The sequence below is a fragment of the Drosophila montana genome, unplaced genomic scaffold (genome assembly GCF_035044405.1).
Source record: "Drosophila montana isolate Dmon_TW-CO22-7 unplaced genomic scaffold, ASM3504440v1 contig_402_1, whole genome shotgun sequence".
Taxonomy (NCBI): Eukaryota; Metazoa; Arthropoda; class Insecta; order Diptera; family Drosophilidae; genus Drosophila; species Drosophila montana.
The window spans coordinates 1,740,898-1,767,244 of NW_026998739.1; the positions used below are offsets into that span (position 1 = coordinate 1,740,898).

At 36.1% G+C, this 26,347-nt stretch overlaps 2 protein-coding genes across 2 annotated transcripts in view; one reads left to right on the top strand and one right to left on the bottom strand.

Moving 5' to 3' along the window:
* Window positions 1-5,272: 5,272 nt before the first annotated feature.
* The window catches only part of LOC135439312 (uncharacterized), a 118,295-nt gene continuing 97,220 nt past the window's right edge, over window positions 5,273-26,347 (top strand). The window contains exons 1-6 of the mRNA XM_064698022.1: window positions 5,273-5,470; window positions 5,535-5,876; window positions 5,934-6,216; window positions 6,400-6,638; window positions 6,704-7,381; window positions 7,450-7,576. Of these exons, the coding sequence (XP_064554092.1) occupies window positions 5,340-5,470; window positions 5,535-5,876; window positions 5,934-6,216; window positions 6,400-6,638; window positions 6,704-7,381; window positions 7,450-7,552 (1,776 nt within the window). The 5' untranslated portion in view covers window positions 5,273-5,339 and the 3' untranslated portion in view covers window positions 7,553-7,576. The remainder of the gene's footprint in view (window positions 5,471-5,534; window positions 5,877-5,933; window positions 6,217-6,399; window positions 6,639-6,703; window positions 7,382-7,449; window positions 7,577-26,347) is intronic.
* Rbp9 (RNA-binding protein 9) lies at window positions 13,255-24,913 on the bottom strand. The gene is given in 9 exon segments (XM_064698021.1): window positions 13,255-15,176; window positions 15,250-15,427; window positions 16,054-16,333; window positions 17,907-18,060; window positions 18,311-18,414; window positions 18,480-18,904; window positions 19,496-19,598; window positions 19,690-19,830; window positions 24,765-24,913. Coding segments are annotated over 6 exon segments (2,178 nt in total). The 5' UTR covers window positions 18,892-18,904; window positions 19,496-19,598; window positions 19,690-19,830; window positions 24,765-24,913; the 3' UTR covers window positions 13,255-14,126.

Consider the following 26,347-nt stretch of genomic DNA (forward strand, 5'->3'; position numbering starts at 1 on the left):
AGTTGAGTTGCCTTGTGCCTAAACTTGTTTTTGTGATTAAGTTTGCCAATTTGAGTCGAACTTTGACAGAGCTAAACCAATAAGCCGGCAGTTAAGCCTTTGACAATCCATATAATGTCAGCCAAACAGCAAACAGGGCGTATGTGTAATAAGCCAGCAGAAACATGGCGTATGCGTGATATTGCTGAGACTAAGCACATTGGGTCTGAATACAAAGAAAAATCAAAATGATTTCATAATTAAATTAAATTTTCCATTTTGCAAATAATTATACAAATAATACGTAATCAATTTTTATGCCAACTACTTGGTTAGATTTCCTCAAATAGTTGTGGCATGAAGTCAAGTAAATATATATTATTGGATTACATATAAGTTCTTTTGCTTATAGATCTGGGCATGTATACTACGCAGTCAGTGCTACAGCCGTGTAAGAGTTACAATTCGTTTGTCCTTTACTTGCAGACAATATATTGATTAAGCTCCGATTATAATAACATTTAATAACTGCTGTTAAGGGTATTTTATTTTAGAGATGGCAAAAACAACTCATATTTCTTGTTTTTCCTGTTTTGTTAACTTTAGCCAGAGCATGTTTTTAGCCTTAATTTGAATCGTAATAACTTTTCTACACACACGATGTGTGCCTAACACAGAACCGCATTCACACTTAAAATTATTTTCCACGCTGTTTCATGGATTAATTGCATTTTCCTAACCAAATTTCGTTGTGGCTTTATCTCAATGCTGTTGCAGTTGCAGTAAGGCTCAAAAAAGATTATTATTATTTTTGAGAGCTGACAATGAAAAACGGTCAAAATGTGTGCACACGCACACACACACACTTGAACACACGAACACCCAAACATGAAGCCAATTTGGGGGCGTACCTAGGCTGAACTGCAGCAGTTACAGCTACAGCAGTAGCCGCAGCCAACATGGCGTATATGTAATTTGCATTACAATGAACCCGCTCTAGCCACAACAACCGTTACACTTCCCCCTATCTCATTTTTGCACCCCACCTCCCCCTCCCCGTCTCTCCCGCTACCCTTCTTGCTGCTCATCACATCAGCTCCTTTCATTGCTGCAAGGTGTATAATTTTGATAACATCGCACAAAGCCCGCACATTCTAGGGTGTTGACAATGCTGGCGAAGGGGGGGGGGGGGCTGTTTGTTGGGGGCTGGGATGGGGCTTGCTGGCATGGGTAAAGCTGCATTTAAATTGAAATAACAATAATTGTTTGCTGCTGCCAAAGCAGCTATGCCCATTCCTACTTCCCTATTGCAAAATACAATTCTTGCCACCGCATAGAAATGGCACAGCGGATGTCGAGTGTCACTAACTACCACGCCCCTCATCCCCTAAGGTGCACTTTTAATAAGAGGCTCTTAACTAAACAATCTATTCTTCAGTTGACACAACCCTGAACTGTTTGCTGCGACAGGCAATTAAATAAATGCTGCAACAAAATAAATCAATATCAAAGAATAAAAAGTTGAGAACTAAAAAACATGCCGAAAATAAACTGGATTAAATGCTAACTGTTTTTACTAATTAAAATAAAATAACGAGCAATAAGACTGTACTCTCTAGAAGTCGGTACAGACTAACTTGGCATCATGAGAATTGCATAGAAAGGCGAAATGCTGTACCCCAACCATATTTAGCTATGACCTCGTATTTAATACCCACTGAAGAAATATCATTATAAAAATAAAATTACCATGTCATATTTTGCGAGAGCATTTCGAAGGATGCCTTTACTTTACTGAGCTTGTGCCTGAAACGAAGAATGAGACGTAGACCTTTACAACTGCCAACATACTAGCAGGCAACTTTTTCCACCTGTCTAGGGAGCAGGCAAAAAATTACTTGCTTAAAAACTTTTTAATTGCCATATGCTCTTAGAGCGGCACCCAAAAGGATGCAGTGAAGTGTGCGCTTTTATACCATGTGCCCAAAAAGGAATAGAGTATATTGGTTGGCTTTTGTTTCACAGCACACATTTAACGACAACAACAATTTGGTAATAATAGATAAATATATGCCATATTTTTTCATTATATAATAGATAGATAGAAATATAGAATGCATTCTTATAACAGAGTATCTCACAGTTGGGTGCACTCAACTGCAGCGTTCTCACTTGTTTTCTTTTTTTTTTGTCGTAATTAGCTGCCATAGCTGAGGCTGAGGCAAATTATGCCATAATTATGCAGCAGGCAACGGGCTCACTCAATGAATTTTACGAGCACATAACGTATTTGGCAAAGTACTCGACGCTTTTTGATTGGCTTCCGAATGCAGCCACAAAAACGGTTGACCGAAACATAAAAAGTTCTTCAAAGTCAAACCACAACAATTGGCCAACAAGTTGTCGCCAGCAACTTGCCAAGTGCCCCTCAAAAATTGTTTAAGCTGTGTCAAATTTAAATACTTCCCCACAATCGGCGTCCGACTGCAGCAGGAACAACTGGCAATGGAGCGAACTTGAGTGGGTTTTGAGTGCATTGGAACGCTGAAAATACTGAAACACTCAACGACAACAACAACACACGGAGAAGGCTTTGCTGTTGACGCTGACGAGCGACAATTGTAGCTGCCTTGTCTCCTGGTCATGCACTTTGCTCATTGTTATTGCTTGGGATCGGGATCGAAATCGGAATCGGGTTCAACGGGTTGGGGTGGTGATTGAGAAGCGCGGAAGCGACGCTGTCAAACGCTGTGATTGATGCACAGGTTGTCGATTAGTAGTACAGTTGGCTCAGTTGGTCTAATTTCATGAGCAACCATTAAAAAATCGAAAACAAATACCAAAAGACACGAAAATACAAAAGTAAACATTGAGAAAAACAAAACAACCACAGCACTTGTTAGTTATTTTTACGATTCTGCGTTTTGGAAGTTTGTTGGTATTTTCTTGATTTATTATTTGCAATTGTGAGATATTTGTGCTTGAAGCAACAAATTAATATATTTTATCAATACTAAAATCTATTTTGAAATATTGAAATATTTTTTTAAATATTAAATTATTGTTTTATTCATTAAAATATTGTTTCTTAATTACAAATATTAAAATATTTTTAAACAATTAAATATTTTTAAATATTAAAATATTTTTAAATATTTATAAAAAATTTTCTTAATACTTGCTGACTATCTTCTGCATAATATAAACGGAATATAAAATTTACAAATGTATTTACTAATTGTGCTTGGATTTAAATTTGGCATATTTGCATCGTATTTTCGTTTTGTATATTTCTATTACTTCAATGGCTTTGAGGTTTGGTAGCTAAAAATGGCAAACATGATTTTCATTCTTTCAACCTTCTGCCACATCAAGTGTGGCATGCATCTTAAGCAACCACTGTGCCACAGAGTAGCTCAGAGTCCATCTAATTGTCGTTTATGTGCCCTTCTAGACTGCAATTGTTGGCGCACTAACTGTAAATGATGTTCGCTCAATGCCTCAATGCACACGACTCGTTGCAAGTGGCAACTGGGAACTGGCAACTGGCAACTGGCACCCACACATGATGTCGCTTGCAACGCGTGTTTGGGGTTTGTTTTTGACAGGCGCGTTGGCACTAATGTCTTTTTCTTGCTCGTTTGTTGGCCGCACTCACAATTACAATCATGCAAACAGACACCCACACAGACACACAAGCAAGCACACACTCGCCTTTGGCCTTTGGCACTTTGTCAATCGACAAACAAAACGAATTGCCACGACATCGCCAGTTGCCCTGCGGAGCAAGTGGCAAGAATTGGGGGGCAACCTCCAAGGAGCATGCAGATGTGCACCTGCTGCCTGCTGCTCTATCTCGTCCAGTTGCATTCATATATACACGTTAGTCGCTTCCGCTAAAGCCCTGGCTATTGTTTTGATTGTTTGCAACTGCCAACAATACTCCAAGCAGTCGAGCAACAAAAAAGGACCAAAAGATTTAAGTTTAACAAGGTTAGGTCAGCTTGACTCTGAGATTGCCTTTAACACTACATAAAGCGTATTCTGTTTGAATTGCAGAGAATATAATATATATAAAAACAGGTTGTTTTAAAACCTTTTTGTATGGACAGTCAATCTTCAATCCATTCTTATTGAAATTAATTGAATTAATATTTCCATACATATCTTATCGTTTCAAAATCAAAGTACACTCTCATTCTCATCATTTTTTCAATTAATAATTAAATAATAAAGGTAAAGTTGTTCAGACTATGATATGAATACTATATAGATGGCATAATGATTATGGTATTCATAAAAAGTAAGCTTTACATAACTAAGTTCCAATCAAGAAAATATTTTAGATATATCATTTGAATTTGCTTGATTTAAAAAAATTTTGAATTGAAATTCAAAATTTAAATCTAAGGAAACTTCTTAATAGTTTTAATATTGACTAAAAAGTTTTGTTAATTAAATAAATGTATTTATTTTAGTGGAATTCTTTACGTTAAATTATAAAAATTATAATTTAAATAAGGAATTCCTTTGTTTTATTATTTAGAACATTAAACTAGAAACCTATCTAATGTCTGCGAGTTTTTACTAAATTTGACTTTGTAAATTATAGTCTAATTTTCTTAGATAACATTTTTAAAAATGTCTACGAATCTTGTCAATAACATTTAAATGATATGAAATATTTTAACATTTAAATGATATGTTATTACATACTCTGTTTAACGTTTGCTTAATTACAAGAAGGAGCAAACATTTTCAGATTTGATTAAATCCTACAATGCAACTTTTGAGGTATCTATGTCTCTCATTTTCAATTAAAGCCGAACATTAAATTTAATTTAATTTAACTAAATTAGTTTTAATTAAATAAGAGTCCCAGCTTGATTCTTCAACTTAAACTTATTTGCATGCAAAAAGATTCAAAATGCAGATGCCAAGCAGAAGTATGCCACAAAATCCCTTCTTTATGCAACGCCAACACACTCGTAAAGCCCAAGGCTATGAATTGTGTGCCTGTGTGTGCGTACCACAGCGTTCAAAGGATCTGGCAAGGCTGACCCTTTTCGTGTTCGTGTAGGTGTTCGTATGTGCGGCTGACCATTTATGAATATTTACGAGTGTGCAACACGCAGTGGCGCCCCGGGGCGTGCATTGCAGACTTCTAATGGCATTAAGAGAACGTGCCAAAGTCGAGCAATGGGATTTGTGGGGCGTGACAGCACAGTGCGTCAAATGTTATAGGTAAATTTGTAGCTTTCAATTTGAATACGTGCTCAAAACAGAGCAACGTATCAAGAGCTTGAATATATTAAATAAATACAAACAAAAAATACATGCATTGAACTGAAACAAAAAAAATGTCAAAAAATCCGTGCACGGGCGTGCTGAAACCCTTGCCGATCTATCAGAAGTTGATGGTGGACAACCTGACAGTCATACGCCCGCCCATACTCAAGTTGTACTACTGGGAGAGCTTCAACATAACTGGGTGAGTAGCGCTTGGCTGTGAACCGAAAAACCCGTATCCAAAGGTCTCTACTCCACTCGGACAGACTCAACAAGAAACTGCGCTCGAACAAGAAGGAGCATGAGCATGTCCTGGCGGTTCCATTGCGTCAGATACAAAGCCAGCCCCTGAAGATGATCTTCTGGCTGCGCAACATGTCCGCCAAGCCGCTGGAATTGAAGTTGAAGCGCATCCAGAATTGTCAGTGCCAGCCACTGCAAACTCGCGTGGGCTTCAATCAGTTCCGGCAACTCTTCCACTGCCCGCATCGCCGGCTCATACATGTTAGCCAGGAGCAGCTCAATTTACAGCCGGATGAGGTGCTGCCTCTCACAGTAACCGCTTATTTCTTTCTCTATGGCGAACACTATCTTACCTATGAAATCTAGTAAGTGTTTCCAAAATCTAGATACTAAGAGCTACAACTAATTTGCCGTGCCCCCAGCACTGGTGACAATCGCAAGTTTGTGTGGAACTTCAAGCTGGAAATCACAGCCTTTGATCCGGAGCGGTGTCTGCTCACCAAGGAGCTATTGCCGATAAATATAAAAAACTTTTATCATGTTACTCAGCCGATTTGGGTCCAGAACATAACCATGGCACATCTCGCTTTTGCCTTCTCCTCGCGCGAACGCAGCTTCAAGCTGCACAACTCAAATCTGACGGTGCCCAGGCAAAGTGTTTGGCCCCTGCTGGTGGAATATCGACCCTTGGACTATGAGAATGAGGTAAGCACTAAATCTTGGAGTTCACATCCTTAATTATAAGTCAAGAAGAATTTACCTTTTATCCTATCATAAAATTGCAGAACAGTCGCAGAAAAATAGTTGAAAATCAATTAATCTTTCTTTCTATATGTAGCAAGCCGAAAACTATTTCCCGCTCTAAATCGCATTTTAATCTTCTCGCAGCTCGAGGTGATGCTGACATATGAAAACTCCAAGGCCCGGTATAAGATCAAGGCCCGTGGCGCTACTGTAGACGAGAATGAGACTACAGATATGCCGCTCAAGGACAGAGAATCCTCCGAATATCTTTACATTATCTATCCGAACCGTCTGAGCTTTGAACTGTGCATGAAGGAGATTCGCACACAGCTCGTTAATGTGCACAACTATGGACAAAAATGCATGGAGTTTCGCTGGCAAAAGTAAGTCCCAACAGAACTTCTCCAATCGCTCAAATCACTCAAATGCTTCTCTCTCTCTACTCTAGCTACATTATAAGCGATTTCTTTGCAGTCACTTTCGAACCGTCCGTCTTTCGACTGAAGGGCCATCATTCGAAACTGTGCGAGATAAAGGTAAGCGTCTTCGACCGCCTCATCTTCTTTCGCCGCATACCCATTGTGCTGGAGGTGCATCGCATACTTGATTCCGCCACGCTTATAGCCAAGGCTGAGTTGACTGAAATCGAGTCCATAGACGATCCCAAGTGGAAGGAAGATAGCTATGTGGAGCATGCCTTTCTACACCTCAACATACGTGTCCATGCGCAAAATAACGAGGAAAAGCAAGACGATCACATGTACGATATGGATGGCACCTGTGCACCTTGTGGCGGCGTGGGCATTGACCCGGGCGCCGGCGGCGATGGTTCGCCCGTTGAGCTGACCGAGGAGCAGCAGAAGCAGGCGGAACGAGAGGAGCTGGTCAAGCGTTTGTCCATGAAACGCAAGCTGAATGCAAATGAAATCATTGAATTGAGTATGGCCATCGATCATCGCATTACCATATTCGAGAAACTCTTCTGGAAATACCTATCCAAGTCGAATTTTATGCGCATCAACCCGGAACGCACACGCAACAAGTTCAACCAGACCTATGACCAAGTGGTGCTTGTGGATAACGCTCCAAGTCCCCTCACGAATATGCGCACGAACGTGGATCACAAGTGAGTAACTAGTTCCAAAATTGAAAACCTTTTTAATTTCTTGCTTATTTTTTTTTTTCCTATGCCAGCACGATTTTGTCCATAATCAGTCGCCTCATGGTGGAGGCTATAAACGATCTGGCCAAGAACTGGCGATTTATACCATCGGAATATTATGACCGTGAGCCTTAAGCTCTTTACTTTAAATGTTCAACTATGCATTGCATTGCGTTGCACATTTTGCGGCTGTGGCAGCCATTTGTGCTGTCCACATGCCGCATGCCACCGAAATTTATGTAAGATTTCGCACAGCACAGCACACGCCCAGCCGAACCACAGCTTGCCCAGCTCGCAATTTATGTCTTCGCCTAAAAGCATGCTACATTTAAAGCATTGCAACAGTCGCTGCCCCCGCGCCACACACACACACACACACCACGACAGAAAGGGAAAGGAAGCGTACATAGAGACAGTACGAAGACTTTTAAGCTTAATCGACCAATCTGACATCAAGATATGCAACACTTTCTGGCTGCTTAAAATTGCATTCATGGTAGATATCTTCTTCTGCAGAGTAAATATACATTTCAGGATTTTAAAAGCAGCACAATTAAGTCGCGTTTCCCCATATTTCTGTCAAACTGTTTGCCAAATTCAATTATGTTTTAAAAATAAAGCATACAATGCATCTTAATTGCTATTTGTTATTAAATTTAATTATTAACCTTGCTGATAAATTTAGTTTGGCTGAATTTAAATGAGAAGAACTGCTAGAAACTTCTACCATCTGCATTGTAAATAATACAATGCGAAAAGAACTCCCTTAAATTAAATAAAATAGCACTAAGTGAACTTGTAATTTACTGTGAAAGATTTATATTTGAATTCCTCGATCCCCGTTTTACTATGTAATACCGACACGACGTCAAAAAGCACACAACATGTAACACTTTATTTAACAGGCAGATTTGTCCCCCGGTTAATGTCTGTATACTTAGCAGTCAATAGTAGACCATGTTCCACAGACTCATTAGGCGGGCTTACAAAAACTTTTGATTTATCGATAATGTAATATTTTTCCAAAATACCCACTTTTGGTTAAATTTTGGAACAATTAAATTTAAAAAAAGAAATATAAAAATGCAAATTAAAACAAATATTAATTTGCTTTCGTAGGAAAACTTCTACTTGGAAAATAAAAATTATACAAAGCCAAAGGAATAATTGCCAGGCTAAAAGCTCGGAGAATACCGAAATTTAATTTATGCTTCTTAAGTCAATTTGAAGACAAAATCTACTTGTATATTAGATTTACAACTTACCAAAATTCCTTTGTTCGATTACAATCAGCTGCTCGAACTGGTTCCATGATTAAATAATTTTCCGAAAATGTTTTTAAACACATCATAGCTTTATTGAATAAATTGTTGTTTCCTTCAGTTTGTGTGTGTTCGTGTGTGTTTTTGCTGTTGTAAATTCTCAGATTAATTCATAATGAAGTTTAATTGATTTTTAATAAATCTTGCACAGAGTATACCATAAACATGCTATATAAATTTGTTTCGTTTTTGTTTTCATATTTGTGTGGTTTCTTTTTTTCTTTCTTTCGATTTCGTAAGTTAATTGAATGAAAATTCGAAGAAAATTGTTTAAGGTGTGTGAGTGTGTCAGTGTACGGTTGGGCGTGGCATTGTAGCCACGGCCCAGATGAGAGAATTCGACAGTAATTCAATAGATAAATATGCACTTTGTAATTAAATTGGAATAATTGTTGTTTCTATTATCTGACATGATTAAGTTAAATATTTGCTACTACAATACGATACGGCCCACCAATATTTTGACTATGTTTATAACGACGAGAAAAAAACTGCATAGTTTAAATACATATATATATATATATATATATATGTTTATATATATATCTGGCATAATTAGTACGTTGACTTCAAGTACTATACGTAAGCTAAACCATAGACGATAATAGAAATTATTTGAATTATTCTTCATTTTTTTCATATCTTATGCTGAATTAAATACGTTTCACATTAAATTATGCATATGTTGAGCTTGAGCTTGAAAGAACTAATGCAAGTTTTCTGTGTTTCACTTATTCTTTTCTTCATTATTTTCGTTTTTCTTCTGAATTGTTTTAATTCTCTTTTCTTCGTTCGTTTCAAGTGAATGCTTATGCTGCTTGCTTTGCATTTAACGAGAGTGCTTAAAATTAGTACCTTTGACTAAGTTGTTTTCGACTAAGTTTGGTTTATACATAATTAATTTAATATATATTTTTTGTTAGTTTTCCTTTTGCTTTAACATTTAATGCAAACATATAGAGAGAGAGAGCTTTCAATATTTACTTTACTGATGACATGCACTACGAAATTTTCATTAGATAGATATTTTTTTATTGTTAGTTTTTTGTTTGATTTTTTTTTTGCAAATTTTTTTTACCAAAGTTTTGTGTAGGTTTAAAAGAGCAGGTAATGCGGAGACTCGGTCATAAAAGAGGGTCACAATCGAAATAAAACACATTGAAAGTATTGAATTAACTTTTGAAATAGGTTTATAATAGCAGGTGTGTCTGATTGGGATGTAAATCTGTTTAGTGCTACATTTTTTTATACCTAGAATTCTTGAGCAAAATCGAAGGAAAAATCTAAAAATTAAAACAAGAAAAATCCTGTTGGTACTCACACTTAGATTACATTTGACTTCGATATTAGGGGTCATCATGATAAGAATTGTTCAACATTAGGTTTACTCAATCTATTCAATCATTCAACATTAGGGGTACTCATGGTAAAACCTTTTCGACATTGAACGACTGACATTGAACAGCACATTTAAATCAATGTTTTGCATTAAATATTAGCAAATCTTAGGGGTATTCAACGTAAGAACGACTCTAGTTGAAATTTACAGAAAATGTAAATACTCGTGTCAGTTCAGTTAGTTAAACTACGCCTAGAAGCTTATTTCATAAATGTATAGCACATCATTTAAATACTTAGATCAATTCTTGAATAGGTTGGTTTCTTTTCCCCACAGACACAGACATTTGACTATTCAACTCTCGTTTAAGTAGGTAAGTGGTGAGTTTAGGAGTGAGAGAGAGCGGTGTATTCTGTTTTGTTTGTATTTATGTGTGTATATGTATGTATGTATGTATGTATGTATGTATGAGAGAGACATTTAAAGAGAGCACTGCAGGTGCCGGAACCAGTCGCGAATGCGATTCCGGTTCCGGTTACGCCTGCAGGCATTGCACAACCTTTTTGGTTTCAAACGCGAATGTGCCTCGAAACGACGAACAAAACGTGACGACAATTTGATCGCCAGATCTTTGACATTATACGTAGGTATATGTGTATGCACTATCCTTATATTTTGGTGTAAAAGTATAAAAGTGTACCATTTTTAAACGTTTCTCATTTTAGTTAAAATTTGTGGTAACTTTTCGTATCTATATTATAGATTTCATCATTATGCTCTTTTCGTTTTTTATTCGTTTTTTTTTTTCAAGATATGCGCTTTGTTTTCTGTTTCTTTTTCCTTTTTCTGTTTCTGTTCATCGTCTTCAATCTTTCAATGTTAACATTATTGCGTTTTTCATGTAAAAATTATAAAGTTGCTCGTTATTTAGTTATTTTCTCTTTGCTTTCGTTCTTTTGCTTTAGTCTTGTTTGCATTAGTTTAACTTTCTGTTATCAGATCCTTTGCGGCTTGTCATTACGTATTATTCATTCATTTTTCTTTGTATATTATTGTGCGGTGTTTTTGTTCGTTACCAATACCGTTAAGTATATAATATGTATATATAATATAATATATTGTATATATAGTATTCATGTATATGTTTAAATTTTTAAAATACTTTCTTGGTTTTTTTTGTTGTTTATTCTTAGGTTTTTTCTTCATATATTATATTTATAAAACATTTTCATCTTAAAAAATGTATATAATCGATTGCTTTTTGTTGTTCTTCTATTTGTTGCCGTTTTTTTTTTTTTTTTGTTATCATTACTTAATTGCATTACGCATTCTGCATTCCCCTTTTCCAATTCAGATCGCACATGCACAAAAATGTGTGTGCCTGATTATAAAAATCGGGTTTCTTGGTGTTTTCTTCTTATAGTTTTTCTTGAACCTGCTTCAAATTCAATTCATTTTTTGTTCTTACTTTTGGAAGGTTTTGTTCTTATACATTGCATTAAAGCAACGAGTTTATTTTTTTTTGGTATTTTTATTATTATTTTTTTTTTTTTTTTTGGTTTTTTAAATTTCAGTCAAGCGTTTGCGCATGAATGTGGGTATTCGAGTGCCTCAAGTGATTCGAATGACTGAAATAATTCGAATGAATTTATATGATTCTCTTCACTTGGTGTCTCTGAATGAGTTCTGTATTTGTGAAAATAAGCCATTTAGCTCTACAAATATTAGGAGGCTGGGGCCTATTAACTACACACACATACATACTTAATAATCGTAATCGTAATCGTAAATATACATACATATCATTATCATTTTTGGTTTTGTTTTGTTAATTACTTTTTAAATAGTTGCAATAAATTTACTTGACGTATACATGAAAGTGTTTTGTGATTTATGCCATGAGTTAATATATATTTATAATCATTTTTCTGGTATGTATGTATATGTATAAACATTTAAAATTTGCAATACACAACATCAATATATTGTTAATCATATATAATATACTTTTTTGTTGTTGGTTTTCTTTTTTTGGTTTTTATAAATAGTTATAGATTTTATATAGAGTTAATATATAGCATAGTTTAATGTGTTTCAACATTGCGAATTATTTAGGGATGACGTACACGCAGGAATTAGGGGTTAGAAAACGAATAGATAAACTAATATGACTATGATTAAAACAGTTTCCTGACTCCGGCGGCATTATGAATGCGTTAAGTTGGTTAAAACCTCAAGGTAAAGGTAAAATAATAATAGAATCTTTCAATAGAATATCATAACAAGATCTATTCGTATTTCTCTTTTCTTTTTTGTTTTTAAGGACTAGTACATTTAACTAGCTTTGCAAGGAAATCTCTCAAGCACCATGTTTTCATGTTATAGAACTCTGATCATACATTTTCCCATATCTGCGGTTATCTCTCGCCTGGCTTTTTAAATGCATATATCATTTGTCGAAAGGTTCCGATAATTCCTTCTCAACAGTTCTTTTTAATCACTTTTAAGGTAAATCTTTTTCACTCGTTTTTCTTTCTTAAGAATTTTTCTTCTGCATACAAATTTTTCGTTTTTCTTTTATATTTAATTTGGCAATTTGTTTTGCTTTAATTGTTTGTTCCTTTATTATTGCTGTTTCGTTTTTTGGTTTAAACAAATTCGTTTTGCTGAAACGCGTTTTGTCAATTTGTTTTTGCTAACTACGTACTTTTTGAGTTACGTTTTTAGCTTTTGTTTTTTTAGGGAGGGAATTTGTTAGAGATTTTCTCTGATTTCTCAAATTTTTCGAATGGCGTGCATACACATTTTTTAGCTGGTTTTCGTTTAAGTTATTTCTTTTAAAATTGTTTGTTAGTTGTGATTTATTTATTATGTTATTGTTATAGCCTCTTTTTGTTTTTGTTATTAAAATTCAATTTAGTTTATATGGGCTTTATAGCATTAAATTTTTCTTAAACATTTATTCGTTGTATTCGAAAAATTCTCTGTATATTTAGCTCTTGGTTTGTTTATAGATTTTGTAATTTTTTGTTGCACATTCGATTTCGTTACTCCTCTCGTCAGGATAGATTCATAAATAGTTTAACATAGTTGGGAATTGGATAAGTTTTAACACATGACACATGATTAGATGAAGGTTGTGAATTTAATAATTAAATATTTTAATAAAAAGTGTCTTTAAGTATATAATAATGCAATACGATCTTTATTTTAAGCAAGAGTTACACATTTACTCGTATATGTATATGTATATATATCTATATAAACAAATCGCGAACATATGTCGAACTTGGGGCCATTCTCTTTAAATGGTTCCGACCATATGCCAAACGTTTCCGTTTTATTCTTTTAACGTATTTCAGTTCTGTTTTTTTTTTTCTTCTTTGTATTTATACATTTATCAATAGACTTAAATATTCTTCTGTTTGTCATGTTTTTGGTGGTTTTGGCCTTTCAGTTTTCATTCCGCCAAATTTATTAAACTATTTCTAGAGTATGTTGCTTTCTTCAAACAAAAACTTAACCATAAGTTGTTGGTTGCATTAGCCCTTTTTACTAAAGGCGACTAGACTTTGATGTTAGTGCAAATTAAACACGGATACAAAAGACGTGTGTGTTTAGTGAGGGTATTCGTAAAAAATATAATGGCTGAGCTTTGCCTGTTTATCGGTAGATAAACTGAATTTAACGAACTTAGCGAACAAAAATAAAAAAAAACAATATTAAACAAATATAAATTTCAAATTTGTAGCAACAAAATTTCAAAAATGTCTGTGTTTATAAACTTTTCCACAAAAAAAAACCCGAAATAATTGCATCATACCCTAATTTACCTAACTTGAATAGGTAGTGGGTATATGCAGTATTTTTTAAAAAACTTTAACTCAAAAATTTAAAAAACTTTTGCAAAAAGTAAAACTGATAAATTATGAAACAAAAATAAAACAAAATATATATATATATATATGTGCCTATATATAGACAAAAAACAGTTGAATAGAGAAAATATATAAAAAGGGATTTACCAGTCGCTGCTAATCAGTATCAATTAGAAGAACCAATTTGACCAGGATGGCATAAATGAGGATTGATAGTTGTTATTGCTGTTGTTGTTGTTGTTGTTATTGTTGTTCTTGTTGCCAGCTACTGTTGCTGTTGAGTTGCCCAACAATGCCGCGTTGCCAGCAGCACTGCGAGCCGCATTGGAGCCGCTGGCTGCATTGCCAGTGCTGCTGTTGTGATTGGACGTGGCAGGGGCACCGCTCCCAGCTGCACTGTTGGCCACATTTGTGAGGAACTGGGCAAATTCCTGCTGCAGCTGCAGCTGCTGTTGCAGCAGCTCGAAATGATTTTGTGGCTTATTGTATATGAATTTCGTGGAAGTTTTCAATATGCTGCCAGAGCTGGTTGAGCAGGCGCCGGCATCGCCATGCGACGTGGCATTGGACGAGGTGTTGTTGTTGTTGCTGCTGCTGCTGTTGTTGTTGCTGTTGTTGTTGTTGTTGTTGTTGCTGCTGCTGCTGCCGTTGCTTATAAATGTTGTTATGGTATTGTTGCTGCTTGTTGGTGGTTTGCTTAGACGATTGTTCGCAGTGGCTGTTGTTGCTGCTGTTGCAGTTGCATTTGCTTTTGTTGCTCCTGCCAAAAGTGGCAGCGAGTGATTGTTGTTGTTGTTGTTGCTGCTGCTGCTACCTGAAGTTGTCTGCTGTTTTTGTTTGTTAGTTTGGTTGCTGTTGTTGTGTTGTCTGTTGTTGTTGTTGCTGTTGTGATAAGCATGTTTGCCAAATTGATGGGCAGCATTATTGTTTCTGATGCTACAGATGTTGCTGTTGTTGTTGTGATGCTTGTTGTTGTTGTGATTGAGCACCAAACTATTGGCAGCCAGCGCCGCTGCCGCCGCATTGGCATTGACAACAGCAGCCAACTTGGTTAATAATTACGTTTGCTTATTTTTGTTGGTCTTGAAGCTGACCTGAAGTACCCGATTGCCCAGCGTGTAGCCATTGAGCGACTGTATGGCCAGCACAGCCTCCTCGTAGTTGGTCATGGTAACAAAGCCAAATCCCTTGCACTTGTTGCTCTGCAAATCGCGTATGACCTGTCGATTGAAAAGAACAACAGCATATATATAATTGAAAGCCTATATTAACGACTTGTCAGCTGAAACGCACCTTGACGGATTGCACAGCACCAAACGGCCCGAAGAGCTGCCAGAGCACATTCTCCTCGGTTTCGGGCGCCAGATTATAGACGAAAATGCACCAACCAGAGCTAGTTATGGTATTTCCTTGAATCATGCCATTGGTAATTAAATCACTGGTGAGCGGCGAATAGCGTGAGATCACAGAGCTAGGATAGAAAGAGACAAAAAATAGATAAGTAAACGAGTCTTAAAAACTGCAGCAAAGCGAAGCGAGAAGTGATCAAAGAGCAATGCCCACAAGTGCCATTAATCTGCTTCCTCTGCAACCCTTTGAATAATTGAAACGAGAAGCAATTTGGCTGCAGGGTATTGTGACAGTTGTTGCTTCTCACTTCAACCAAGATGTATCAATATTTTATATAAATATCTATTATAATCTACTAATTGCCTATGTAGCTTTTCGAGCTGTAAGCCATATTCATACTGAATTCGACCAAATTGGTAAAATCTATTGATGCCTTTATATTTTATAATTACCTAGGTATCTTTCTTTGCTTCAACTAATTCTATTGAGTAACTTGTATTCTATTATTGTACAATATTTTTGGTAAAATATTTCCAGATAAAGTTGAAATTTTCTTACTTGCTGCATCTCACTTCGTACCATTAGCAATCTACGGATTCTAAACTCTTCCCTTTTTATGCCTAATATAAGCCATGTTAATCCATAAAGCTAATAAGTAGAGGGTTGTTTCGTCTCTCTCTCTGCCCTGTTCATTTTCTTACACTACTTGAGGTCATATCAAACTGCATCTTTACTTGCTTTGCTGACCTGTAACGGCCCGCGTTGGGATGGATGGCGGCAGCGGCTGCTGCTGCTGCGGCGCCGGCGGCTGCGTTTGCTGGAAAGGTGCGTCCGCCGCGCGTATTTTGTGGCGCTATGTAGGCGGCCAGGGGCTGCATGCTGTTCTTGTTGCTGCTCGGATTGTTGGCAAACTTAACGGTTATCGGTTCGGTGGAATTCTTCGGTGTGGTGCCGTTTAGCTCCTTGATGGCGCGATCTGCCTCAAAGCGCTGATCGAAGCGTATGAAGCCGACGCCCTTGGAGAGACCTAGGCGAAAGAATAAGCAAAAAAAAGAATACTTGTTAAATATCGTTTATACTTAAATCCAGTTTTCACAGCTAGCGAACACAATGCGTATGAATTTGCAGCGGTTTGATCATTGGCTTACAAGGCGCCGCAATATTGAAGCCAAAAAAAAAAACAATAAATTATAAATACAAGTTAAATGTGACTTATACATACTGTCGGGGTGGTCAGCGTGCGCTTCTTTTCGGTATTATTTGAATTTGTTGTTGGTGTTTTGTGTAGTTTTGTGTATTGTTGGAAAAATAAAAAAAAATAAAATGCATTAGTAACAAATTATAAACATAAATGCTAAATCAAAAATATGCTTTTGCGTATAAGGTACAAATAACATAATTAAAATGAAAAACATTATATTAAATAAACATTTACTAGTCAAACATGCTTAACTTGAAGATACCCCCCACCCAGTTGAAGTCCCAACAATTGCTGCATCAGCATGAAACTTCTTGAGTCACAATGTACGATTATTAAGAAAAATGTAAGCCAAACCCGAGAAGCGCATCAGAATCAGATGCTTTTATTGGGTCCTATATTGTAAACCTTCTAAATAAACCTGAACTGCGGATATACTTAAGCTGTATCGATTGTATGAACGTAAATAAATTTAAATTTAGCAGAGATAATCAAGAATACAAAATGAAATGAAAAATTAGAAATTTTTGAAGAAGTGTGTTCATTCCAAATTAAATTTATTTTATATATTATTATTGCTAATCTTCTTTTGATAACAATACAAATTATTCATTAAATAATTTGCAATTTTCTTCATAAACAGCTTATTTTACGGAAAAATCGTTATCCAAGATTAAAATGTTTCCTGGGCTTTAACTATTTCCACCTAGAATCACGGACTTTACCTAATCTTGTCTCCTCTTTATTTGATTACACCAAGTACAGGATAAAAACTAAACAAGTTTAAGTAAATAAAATCAACACACGCCCACAAAACAGGCAATAAGCACTAAATGAACTCAAGAGAAGCAACCGAATTAATGCCAAGCAATGTACAAATGAGAAATTGATGAATTGCGATTTAAACAGCTAAACAAAAATTAAAAACCTACCCGCCGCATGTTCATCTGATAGTTGTGTGTGTTTAGTTTGTTTCAATTATTTTTGTGTTCATGAAAAAATAAAATTGTAAACAAATTTTTTTGCATTATTAAAGAAATGTCAACTTATAAAAGTGTAGCGCCAGCAAAATCTCAAAACAAACTGTGCGCTCTAAGGGCAGAAATAATGCCAAGCCAGCATAATGACACTTAACTCTATTAGTTAAGATAATATATATATTAAGATAATACATATATTATTGTGTTAGATATAATTAAAATAATTGGGGCTGCAAAGTCCCACAAATTATAAGGAGGAACACAATCTCTCATGAGATGGCAAGATAAACAATTCGGAAATATGCTGGCTTATTCTGCATATACAATAACTTATATATATATATATATCGCTTATATAGCTGAGACATGCCTAGGACATGCCTTAATTATACTTGAATTAAATATACTTTGTTTAAACTTACCAGTGATATTATCACAAAGTATGCGCGAAGTTATGATCTTGCCGTATGGACTAAACAATGATTCCAAGTCGGACTGTGTCATATTCTTTGGAAGACCCGATACATATAAATTGGCACCCTTAATGCTCTCCGAGCTGGGACGCGCAATGGAGACCTAAATTGGCAATAACATTAAATATGTATGCACATATATGTATATATATTATATGGAAACTAATTAGGGTATTTACGATAGACAGATGGCTGGCTAGGGATTTCAACTCTATAAAAAGTTTCATCATTTTATATGATTAATATAAACAAATTTGGACTTCGATGCGTTTAATGGATAATGTTGATTGATAAAAGGGTGTTTAGGCCAGACATCTGCTAGCGTGAATACCCCTTAGTTTTATTAAGCGCACCTTTATGGTTTTGTTTTGCAGACGTAGACCGTTGAGTGCATTGATGGCCTTCTCCGCATCCTCTTGCTTGACATAGTTCACGAAGCCATAGCCCAGACTTTGACCTAGCCGAACGACATCAAAGATTAACGAATTAGTCAGTTCGAAATAGTTGGTTAATTTTACGCACCTGTCACCTTATCGCGTATCAACTTGCAGCTCTCCACCTCACCGAAGCTCACGAACAACGAACGTATTTCGTCCTGCGACATTGTTTGCGGCAAATAATTCACTATCAAATTTGTTTTGGGATCCGGTTCGTTGTTGTTGTTATTGTTGTTATTATTGTTGTTTGTTGCTACAGTGTTGTTGTTGTTATTATTGTTGTTGGCTGCTGCATTATTGGCCGTTGCTGCTGGGGCAGAAGCCGCAGTTACTGCGGCCACAGTGGAGCCCGAGCCGCCATTCTGCTGGGCCTGACTGTTGGCCACGTTGCCTGCGGTGGCGCCACCGGCTCCAGCCGCGTTGCCACCTGTGCCACTACTGGACGAGCCAGTGCCCGATTGCTGCTGCTGTTGAACCGCTATCTGACCCTCAACCATTTCGCTGCTGCTGCTGTTGGTACAGGACAAATGTGAGCTTTAGTGTGGAAACTTTTGGCTTAACTGTGGTGCAAAAGCAAAGGCGAAGAGTTTAAGGAAATAAAAGTTATAAGCCTTGACCCAACTAAACTTTACTGAACCTATTCAATTAATGAGGTCGACAAAAGAGCAAGCTGAGAAAATTCTTATATGATTGCAGAATATACATTCTATATACACTTTCAACTTTTAACTAATATTAGACAATTTTCTTAAATAAAATTCAAACTCAATTTTCTGATCTATTTTAAATAAAGTTCCCGATTGTAAGTAAAGAAAAAAAACGGTTTCCTTGAAGAGGATATTATAATTCTTTCATTGACCTTTCTTAAAGTTTAGAAATGGAAACTTTTCAGTAAAAAGAGCTTGTTTAACATTTTTGATTTGCTCAATCAACTTGTATCTAACTTAATTCCAAAAAAGAACAAACTAAATGTCTGCTCAACTTCAGTTCACATTTTCTAAAAACCATTTTTAAAGAAACCCAGTGAAAGCTAAGTTAAAAAATGGCTCCTAACTGGAATAAGTATAGTTTAGTTGGGAAAATAAAGTGCAAAAACTTTACTGCTTCTTTTCTGTTTAAATGAAAATAAACTTGAACTGTACACTATTTGGATAGTTAAACAGAGTTCTCTTTTAGATAATACTGCTGTAACGCGTTTCAAAATCTGCAATGAAAAGGAAGAAAAATATAACGATTAAGTAAAATTATACTATATTTTCTATATAGACCAATTTTTATTCAGTTTCAGCACTTACCTAGCACGTCGCACGAGACGAGCAAACGGAAGTGGAAAATAGAAATTGATTTAAGCTGAACCGTTTACTATAGCCTAGTTATAAGTGCCCTCAACTGAGTGCACACTGCGTATACGTTATATATGTTTGTCCGAAAGTTAACTGCAACAAAGAAAATGCAAGTGAAATCAATTATTTTAATTTAATTTAAATGGCATGCAGTCCAAAATAGTCGTGGGCGTGGCCAGGCCGATGGCCAAGCTGATGGGCAACAGCTAACATGTTTCAACATTTTTAATGAATACCTAGAAATGTCAACGTGGTCTATTTGCATTTGCCGTCGTTGTTGCTGCATGCGGGTACTAGAAACTGATCCGAAAATTGACAGAAAAATCGATGTAATTAAAATGACGCACAGCCTAATTGGAAGCGGGGCCAGGCAAATGGAATTGCAAATAGTTTCGCAATTAAAATAGGTCAAAGGCAAAAACGGATAATCGCCAAAAAGAAAAACAAGCTGATTTACAACCAATAGAAAACTAAAAACCTACCCGATAACATCAAAGTTATATAATATAGTAGTAATATAAATTGAAGGGCATATAATTGCGAAATTAAAACGACTTAATTAACAATTCCATTTATAATGATTGCCTTAAGGGATATAAGGGCCAAAGAAGGGGATAAAAAGTATTACGCAGGAATAACAACTGATTAGATAAAACCCTGATCGCCTGTCTCTTTGTTAATCAAAAAACATCATTTTACAAAGCATTCCAATGGTCGTCAGAAATTCTATAATAAAAACTGAATCTTTCACAAATACAAGCATTCTGGTAAACAGGTAAAAAACTCTTGTAATAACCCACATCTCCCAGAGAATTTAAGAAGCAAATGGTTAAAAATTATATAAAATATTAATTACAAAATGGATGATTTAGCAACAATAATAGCTATTATTTGGCACATGTATCTAAGGTTAACCCAAATATTAATTTGAATTTATGGAACTTGTGCTACGTGGTTTGAGATTCAAATCTCAGGCCAGTGTATGGCTGTGCTGTCTTGGCTAAAAGTTCGATAGTCTATAGTTATGCCCCTTTAATACTATTAACTATTGTTATTATTCGTTTTAAATCTGTCAAGAAAATGTTCATTCCATTCTATGTTCTTCCGGTGCAGCTTGCCTTGCAACTGTGCCCCCATAAATCTTTGATTATACTCTGAATAATATCTGCTGACTCAGCTGATTTCCTGTTGAGCTGCCCAATTGAGCATTATTCTCTTTGGGTTTAGAATAAGAGCAATAAGCACCCAATAAATCGAATTGTTTGCAACTGATGAAAGCCAAATGTAATACATACTGCGAACAAATATATATCTAGCTTTCGTGTGCACATATCTACAAAGATTGATCCAAAAGTTTGGACAGCAGGTGCATTGTTTCGTGGAAATGAGAGGGAAATTTTTTATAGGTATACTGAACAAAATTCTATAGTATCTATGTTGATTAGCAGCCATAATTTATGGTCATAATACAAGCGGAAAGATTAGAGAAATAAGGTGCCTTTCCTGTGACAATTCTCAATTATAGTTAATTATAATGTTGACGAATTTAATTAATACTAATATCTGTGCAACAACAAAAACACAGTTCACGAAAAATTAATATTAATCCAAAAATCCTTCAAATGAGCCCTTTTAATGGTTAAAGTTTTTGCATCATAATTTTCAGATATAAAGGTAGTTCAACCCAGCTTTTTCAATAGTTTAAGATGTAATTTTAAAAAATAATAATAATACACAAGCAAAGAGAACGTTAAACTGGTATTTTACTAGAAATGCATAATATAAGCTTCAACTTAAAAATTAATTATAAGATGTTTTTTCTAAGCTTCCACTATAGAATAGTCTACACCTAATCAATCCGCCTAATCCATCTAAGCCATATTGTTGTCTAAGCCTTTTCAATGTCTGTGGCCTTCACCTACTACGTATTTATTCCGCTATATGCTGTATGCCAACTTGTTCACCTTTGCCGTGTTTGTTTTTTTTTGACCAAATATTTTCTTTTATTTTCTCTTCCATTTTCTCGGGCTGGCAGAACGCAAATCGTGCGAAAAACTAATATTTTAAAAATAAACAAACAACTGGCGGGCAGGGGATCGCTCTGATACGACGGCATATGTATTGAGAGCCGGCAGAAGTACCAAGAATTATATTTTCGAAATATTTTTAAAATAACAAAACGAATGCGATGAAGACTTTGTCGCTGCTGCTGTTGCTGCTGCTGCTGCTGCGACGCACTTTTGAGGTTAAGTGGCAATGGGAAATATATAAAAATATTGAAATCGTTATTCATGCCGTCAATTACAAGTGGAAATTACATAAATGCAAAAAAAAAATATTGAAAATATTACCTTTGAATTTGAAATCAAATTTAAAATTGAGAAATGTAAATAAAACTTGTTGCTCTTTGAATTTCGATGCGATTACGAAACACTTTTTTTTATTTTTATTTTTTTTGGGGGGATTGCTTATGCTACTTTTGTAATAATCGAAAACAAACAAACCGAGAGATTTAGGCGAAAACTTATGCAAAATAATTGGCGTTTGATTATGTTTTAGTTTTGTTTGGTATTTGAAAAAGTTAACAAAACGGCGAAAAACGAAAAACCAAACCAAACTAAACTAAAGCCAAACCGAACCGAACCGAACACGAAACAAATGTTTAACAGTAATAATAATAATAATAACGATAATAATAATAATAATAAGGAAATAAAATCAAACGGAAAGTAGAAAAAGAACACGTTCCTGCAACTCAACAGAACAGAAATAAACTGATTCAGCGAGCGGAATGGAAAGTATTTTTATGCCGTCGCCGCAGTGAAAGACAAACGGCAACAAGAAGAGTCGAAACATCGCATAGCCATGGGGGCAGAGAGTGAGAGCGTGAGTGTGAGAGTTCTTTGTATATGTGATGCGGGAGTGAGAGAGCACTTTGCAATGCTCTTTGCATTTTCCATTGTATGTACGCGTGTGAAGAGCAAGGCCTGCACCTAGCGGGTGGTTGTGTATAGATCAGAGTGCGCTCTATGTAAGCATACATGTATGTACGAATGTCTATAAAAGCTGATGATGACATGTCTATGTACGAGGAAACCACAGCGCAATAATTGGATTATATGTAAAATGGCGAAGTAACAGAGAGGCATGCTATGCCACATTATGCAAAGCACTCAAACTAACATTTGAAAATAACAGAAACAATACAGCTGTTAAAATATATGGTATATAACGACATGTGTTTGCAAATTAAAAACAGCTGCCAATATCTGATATCATATACGCATCAACTTTCTGTACTGTCTGATTATGGCATTTTAATAAATGAGCTTTTAGTTTTAATTAAATATAATGCATTTCACAGTTATGCTACACAGGATATTCTGCATAAAGAGTTTATGCTCAAAAGTGAAGAGAATTTTACTAGAAAGTAATGATAGCTTTAATAATGATCATAATAATAATAATTACCAATAATAAAAATAAAAAATATGCAAACAGTATTTAAAATATAATAAATAAAAAATAAAAAAAATGGCTCCAACTTCTATATACACGACAGCTAGGTTTATATACATAAGTATATACGATTTGTAAGATACAGTAAAGAATATAAGAAGGGGAAAGATCACCTCCTTTGGCTTAAGGCATGGTGTTGAATCTCTAGTCTATAATAGAAGACAGAGCTAATTTTTTGATAGTTTAGGCAAGATTCAGTAATTCTGCGCTTTTTGAAATACAGTTAAAACTATACTAACGGACACTCCTTTAAGGGGCACACGCCTCTTGAGGCTGGCTATCCGCCCAAGGGAATTATCACTGTATAGTACTAATTATGCATACACATGTACATAGGTAGTTGTTAAAATAATAGTTATCCCTTAAACAAAAATATTAATAGTAAATTTAAGATTCAATAATTTTCCACATGTCAATATTCACCCCACATTTTAAATATTGTCGATCTAAGAAATGAACTTGATTACTTGGAATTTTAAAGTTCTTCCTAGTTATTTTTTCGTTTTCTAAAAACTTCTGTAAAAAAAACTAAACAGGACTCAGAATGTCAGTCCAATATAAAGGTTAGATTTACCAAGCAGCAACTACTTTGTATATTACCCTGCTAAGGCCAAAGTACATTGAAATGAACGTCACCTAAAAAATAAACTGCACCTACTCACAGAAGAATACGCCCCTTTCTGCTGCACCGCCCACAAAACTAGTGTAACATAAACCGGCAATTTTCATTCATAAATTGTTTAAAATTGTTTCCGCTTAATAGACGCTTACAAAAGCGCAGGATATAGCGAAAGCTTCTTTCGAACGACCACCCCTTTGTTGCCACCCTTCACCATTACGCCCATCGAGCAAGCAATGCAAAGTGGCTAGAAACCGTTAGAACAAAACAAAAAAGTGACACACCTTGCAGCAGGCAAAAGCAAAAGCCAAAATCAGCCGAAGTCCCATGCAATAGGAGGAAGAAGGAGCAGAAGACAGCAAGAGGAAAGCTAGGCAACGTTGCTGTTGCTTTTGGGTGCGGCAAAAAGAAAAAAATAAAGAGAAAGAGAGTGAATGCAGCCGCAGCGCAGTCAACAGCTGCAGCAGCAGCTATCAGCTGAGCGCGCCTTAAGATATGCAATGTATAGAGAGCACAAGAGCATAAGCTAGAGAGCACGTATAGCTGCAAGCGGCGACGCCAACGTCGACTGCGTTTTTTAGGTTAAACGGCGACTGCAGCCGGCGCTGCACGAAACGCAGCTGTATTTGTGTATGGGAGTGTAAGTGTGTGTGTGTAGGCGGTATTTGGCAGCAAAGTGTAGAGAAATGCGCTCAGCGACGCAGGGCCGCCCATTGAGCCAAGTTTTTACTATCGTGAGTGTGCATGCATGCACATATATATGTATGTATGTGTGTGTATGTAAATGCGAAAAATCGACCATGGGTGTGGGCACTTTACATGCTAATATGCAATTACAAGCACAGAAACAATTGGTCATTACATTTTTTCTTAGTTAACCGTTGCTTACTTTTGTTGCATTTGGCTGAGTGCTAGAAAGAGCGCCGCAAAAAAATTCTTCACTTATTTTTCACACAATTTTAGCGCAGGTTTTGCTTTATATTCTTTAGAAAAATTGGAATTTTGTTCGTTTTAAATGAGTTTTGAAGTACACGCACAAAATTGTAGATTTGAACCGATATACACAATATACGATGCATACATATGTGTATGTGCATGTATGTACATATATATGTAATTATGTGAGTATGCTAGATGTGTGTATTATACCGATATACAACAATTTATAAACGACGACGATACGACGATAATCAAAAAACACAACTTGCTGCCGGAGAGTGCAAGAACTAAATGATTAAAGTGTTCAATTGCCGCCAGGATAAATGCAGCCAGGACAACGAAAACGTCGAAGTCGACGCCAACAGCGCAGCTAACTGCTGCAGCTAACTGCTGCAGCTACTCTCTCCCCATTGGGCCGTACAGTTGCGCGGCTGCACGGACGAGACGAATGCTGAAACAAAACTGCGTAGTTTTTGCACAGCACAGTGGAGCAAGGTAAGCCTTGTCTAAGCTAGGCCTATTTATTTAAAAATTTAAATTTTATGAGAGTTTTTTTGACATTGCGCTGTGTTTTTAAGGACGTTTCATCAGGGTTTGCTAAACCCTTTGCAATTGGTCTATAAAAACCAATCAATTTAAAGTTGATTCATTTCTTTTAATCTACCTATTTCTGCTTTGGAAAATTAAGGCTACCAAATATTAGATGTTTTCAAAATGGAACCCGTTTACTCTTATTCGGAAAAGAACCCTGCATTTTCTATACATACATTGGTACATACATATATGTATTCTAGAAAAGATTATACTATTTCATATTTCGATAGTCAATAATAATCTACAAAATAAATTATATTTAAATATAAAAATAAAAATACAAATATCGATAAGCGTTAAATTATTATAATATCAAAAGTCGGAACTCTGAGCTATAAGTTGCGCACCACTGTTCGGGCAACACAAAATTTGCTATATTAATAGGAGAAGAAGAAGCGGAAGATGAAGCGACACAACAATAACAAAAGCTGCAGCGCCGAATGCGCAGGTACAGCAGCCCCAGCAGCGACGCTAACAGCGTCAGCAGAAGCAGAAGCGCACTCGCTGCAACAGTCAGTCAACAATATAACGGTACTGCACATGCTCTTTGCTGTGTGAATTAGTTGCTCTCTCTCGCTCAATCACGCTCCATCACTTAGCCGAATACCCTACATTTGGATACAAAACATAAACAAGGAAATGCAGCGACGACTAAACAGATTGCGGTAGGTTCTCTGCTAGGGAGGAAGGAGAGATAGCGAGAGCGCGAGAGAACGCCGGCCGCATAACAGCAGCGAGCTAACGTTGGGCCAACAGTCTAAAAGGCACCCAAACAAACAGTAAAACCATCGCGGACACTAACACACAAACACACAGTAACAAAGGATTTGCAAGCATAGAACGGCAGCTGACTGAGCTGCGAGCGAGCGGCGGGCAAATGAGCCGAAAGCCGAGTGGCGACTGCACCAGGCAAAAGCAGCAGGCAAGAAGCTCAACTTG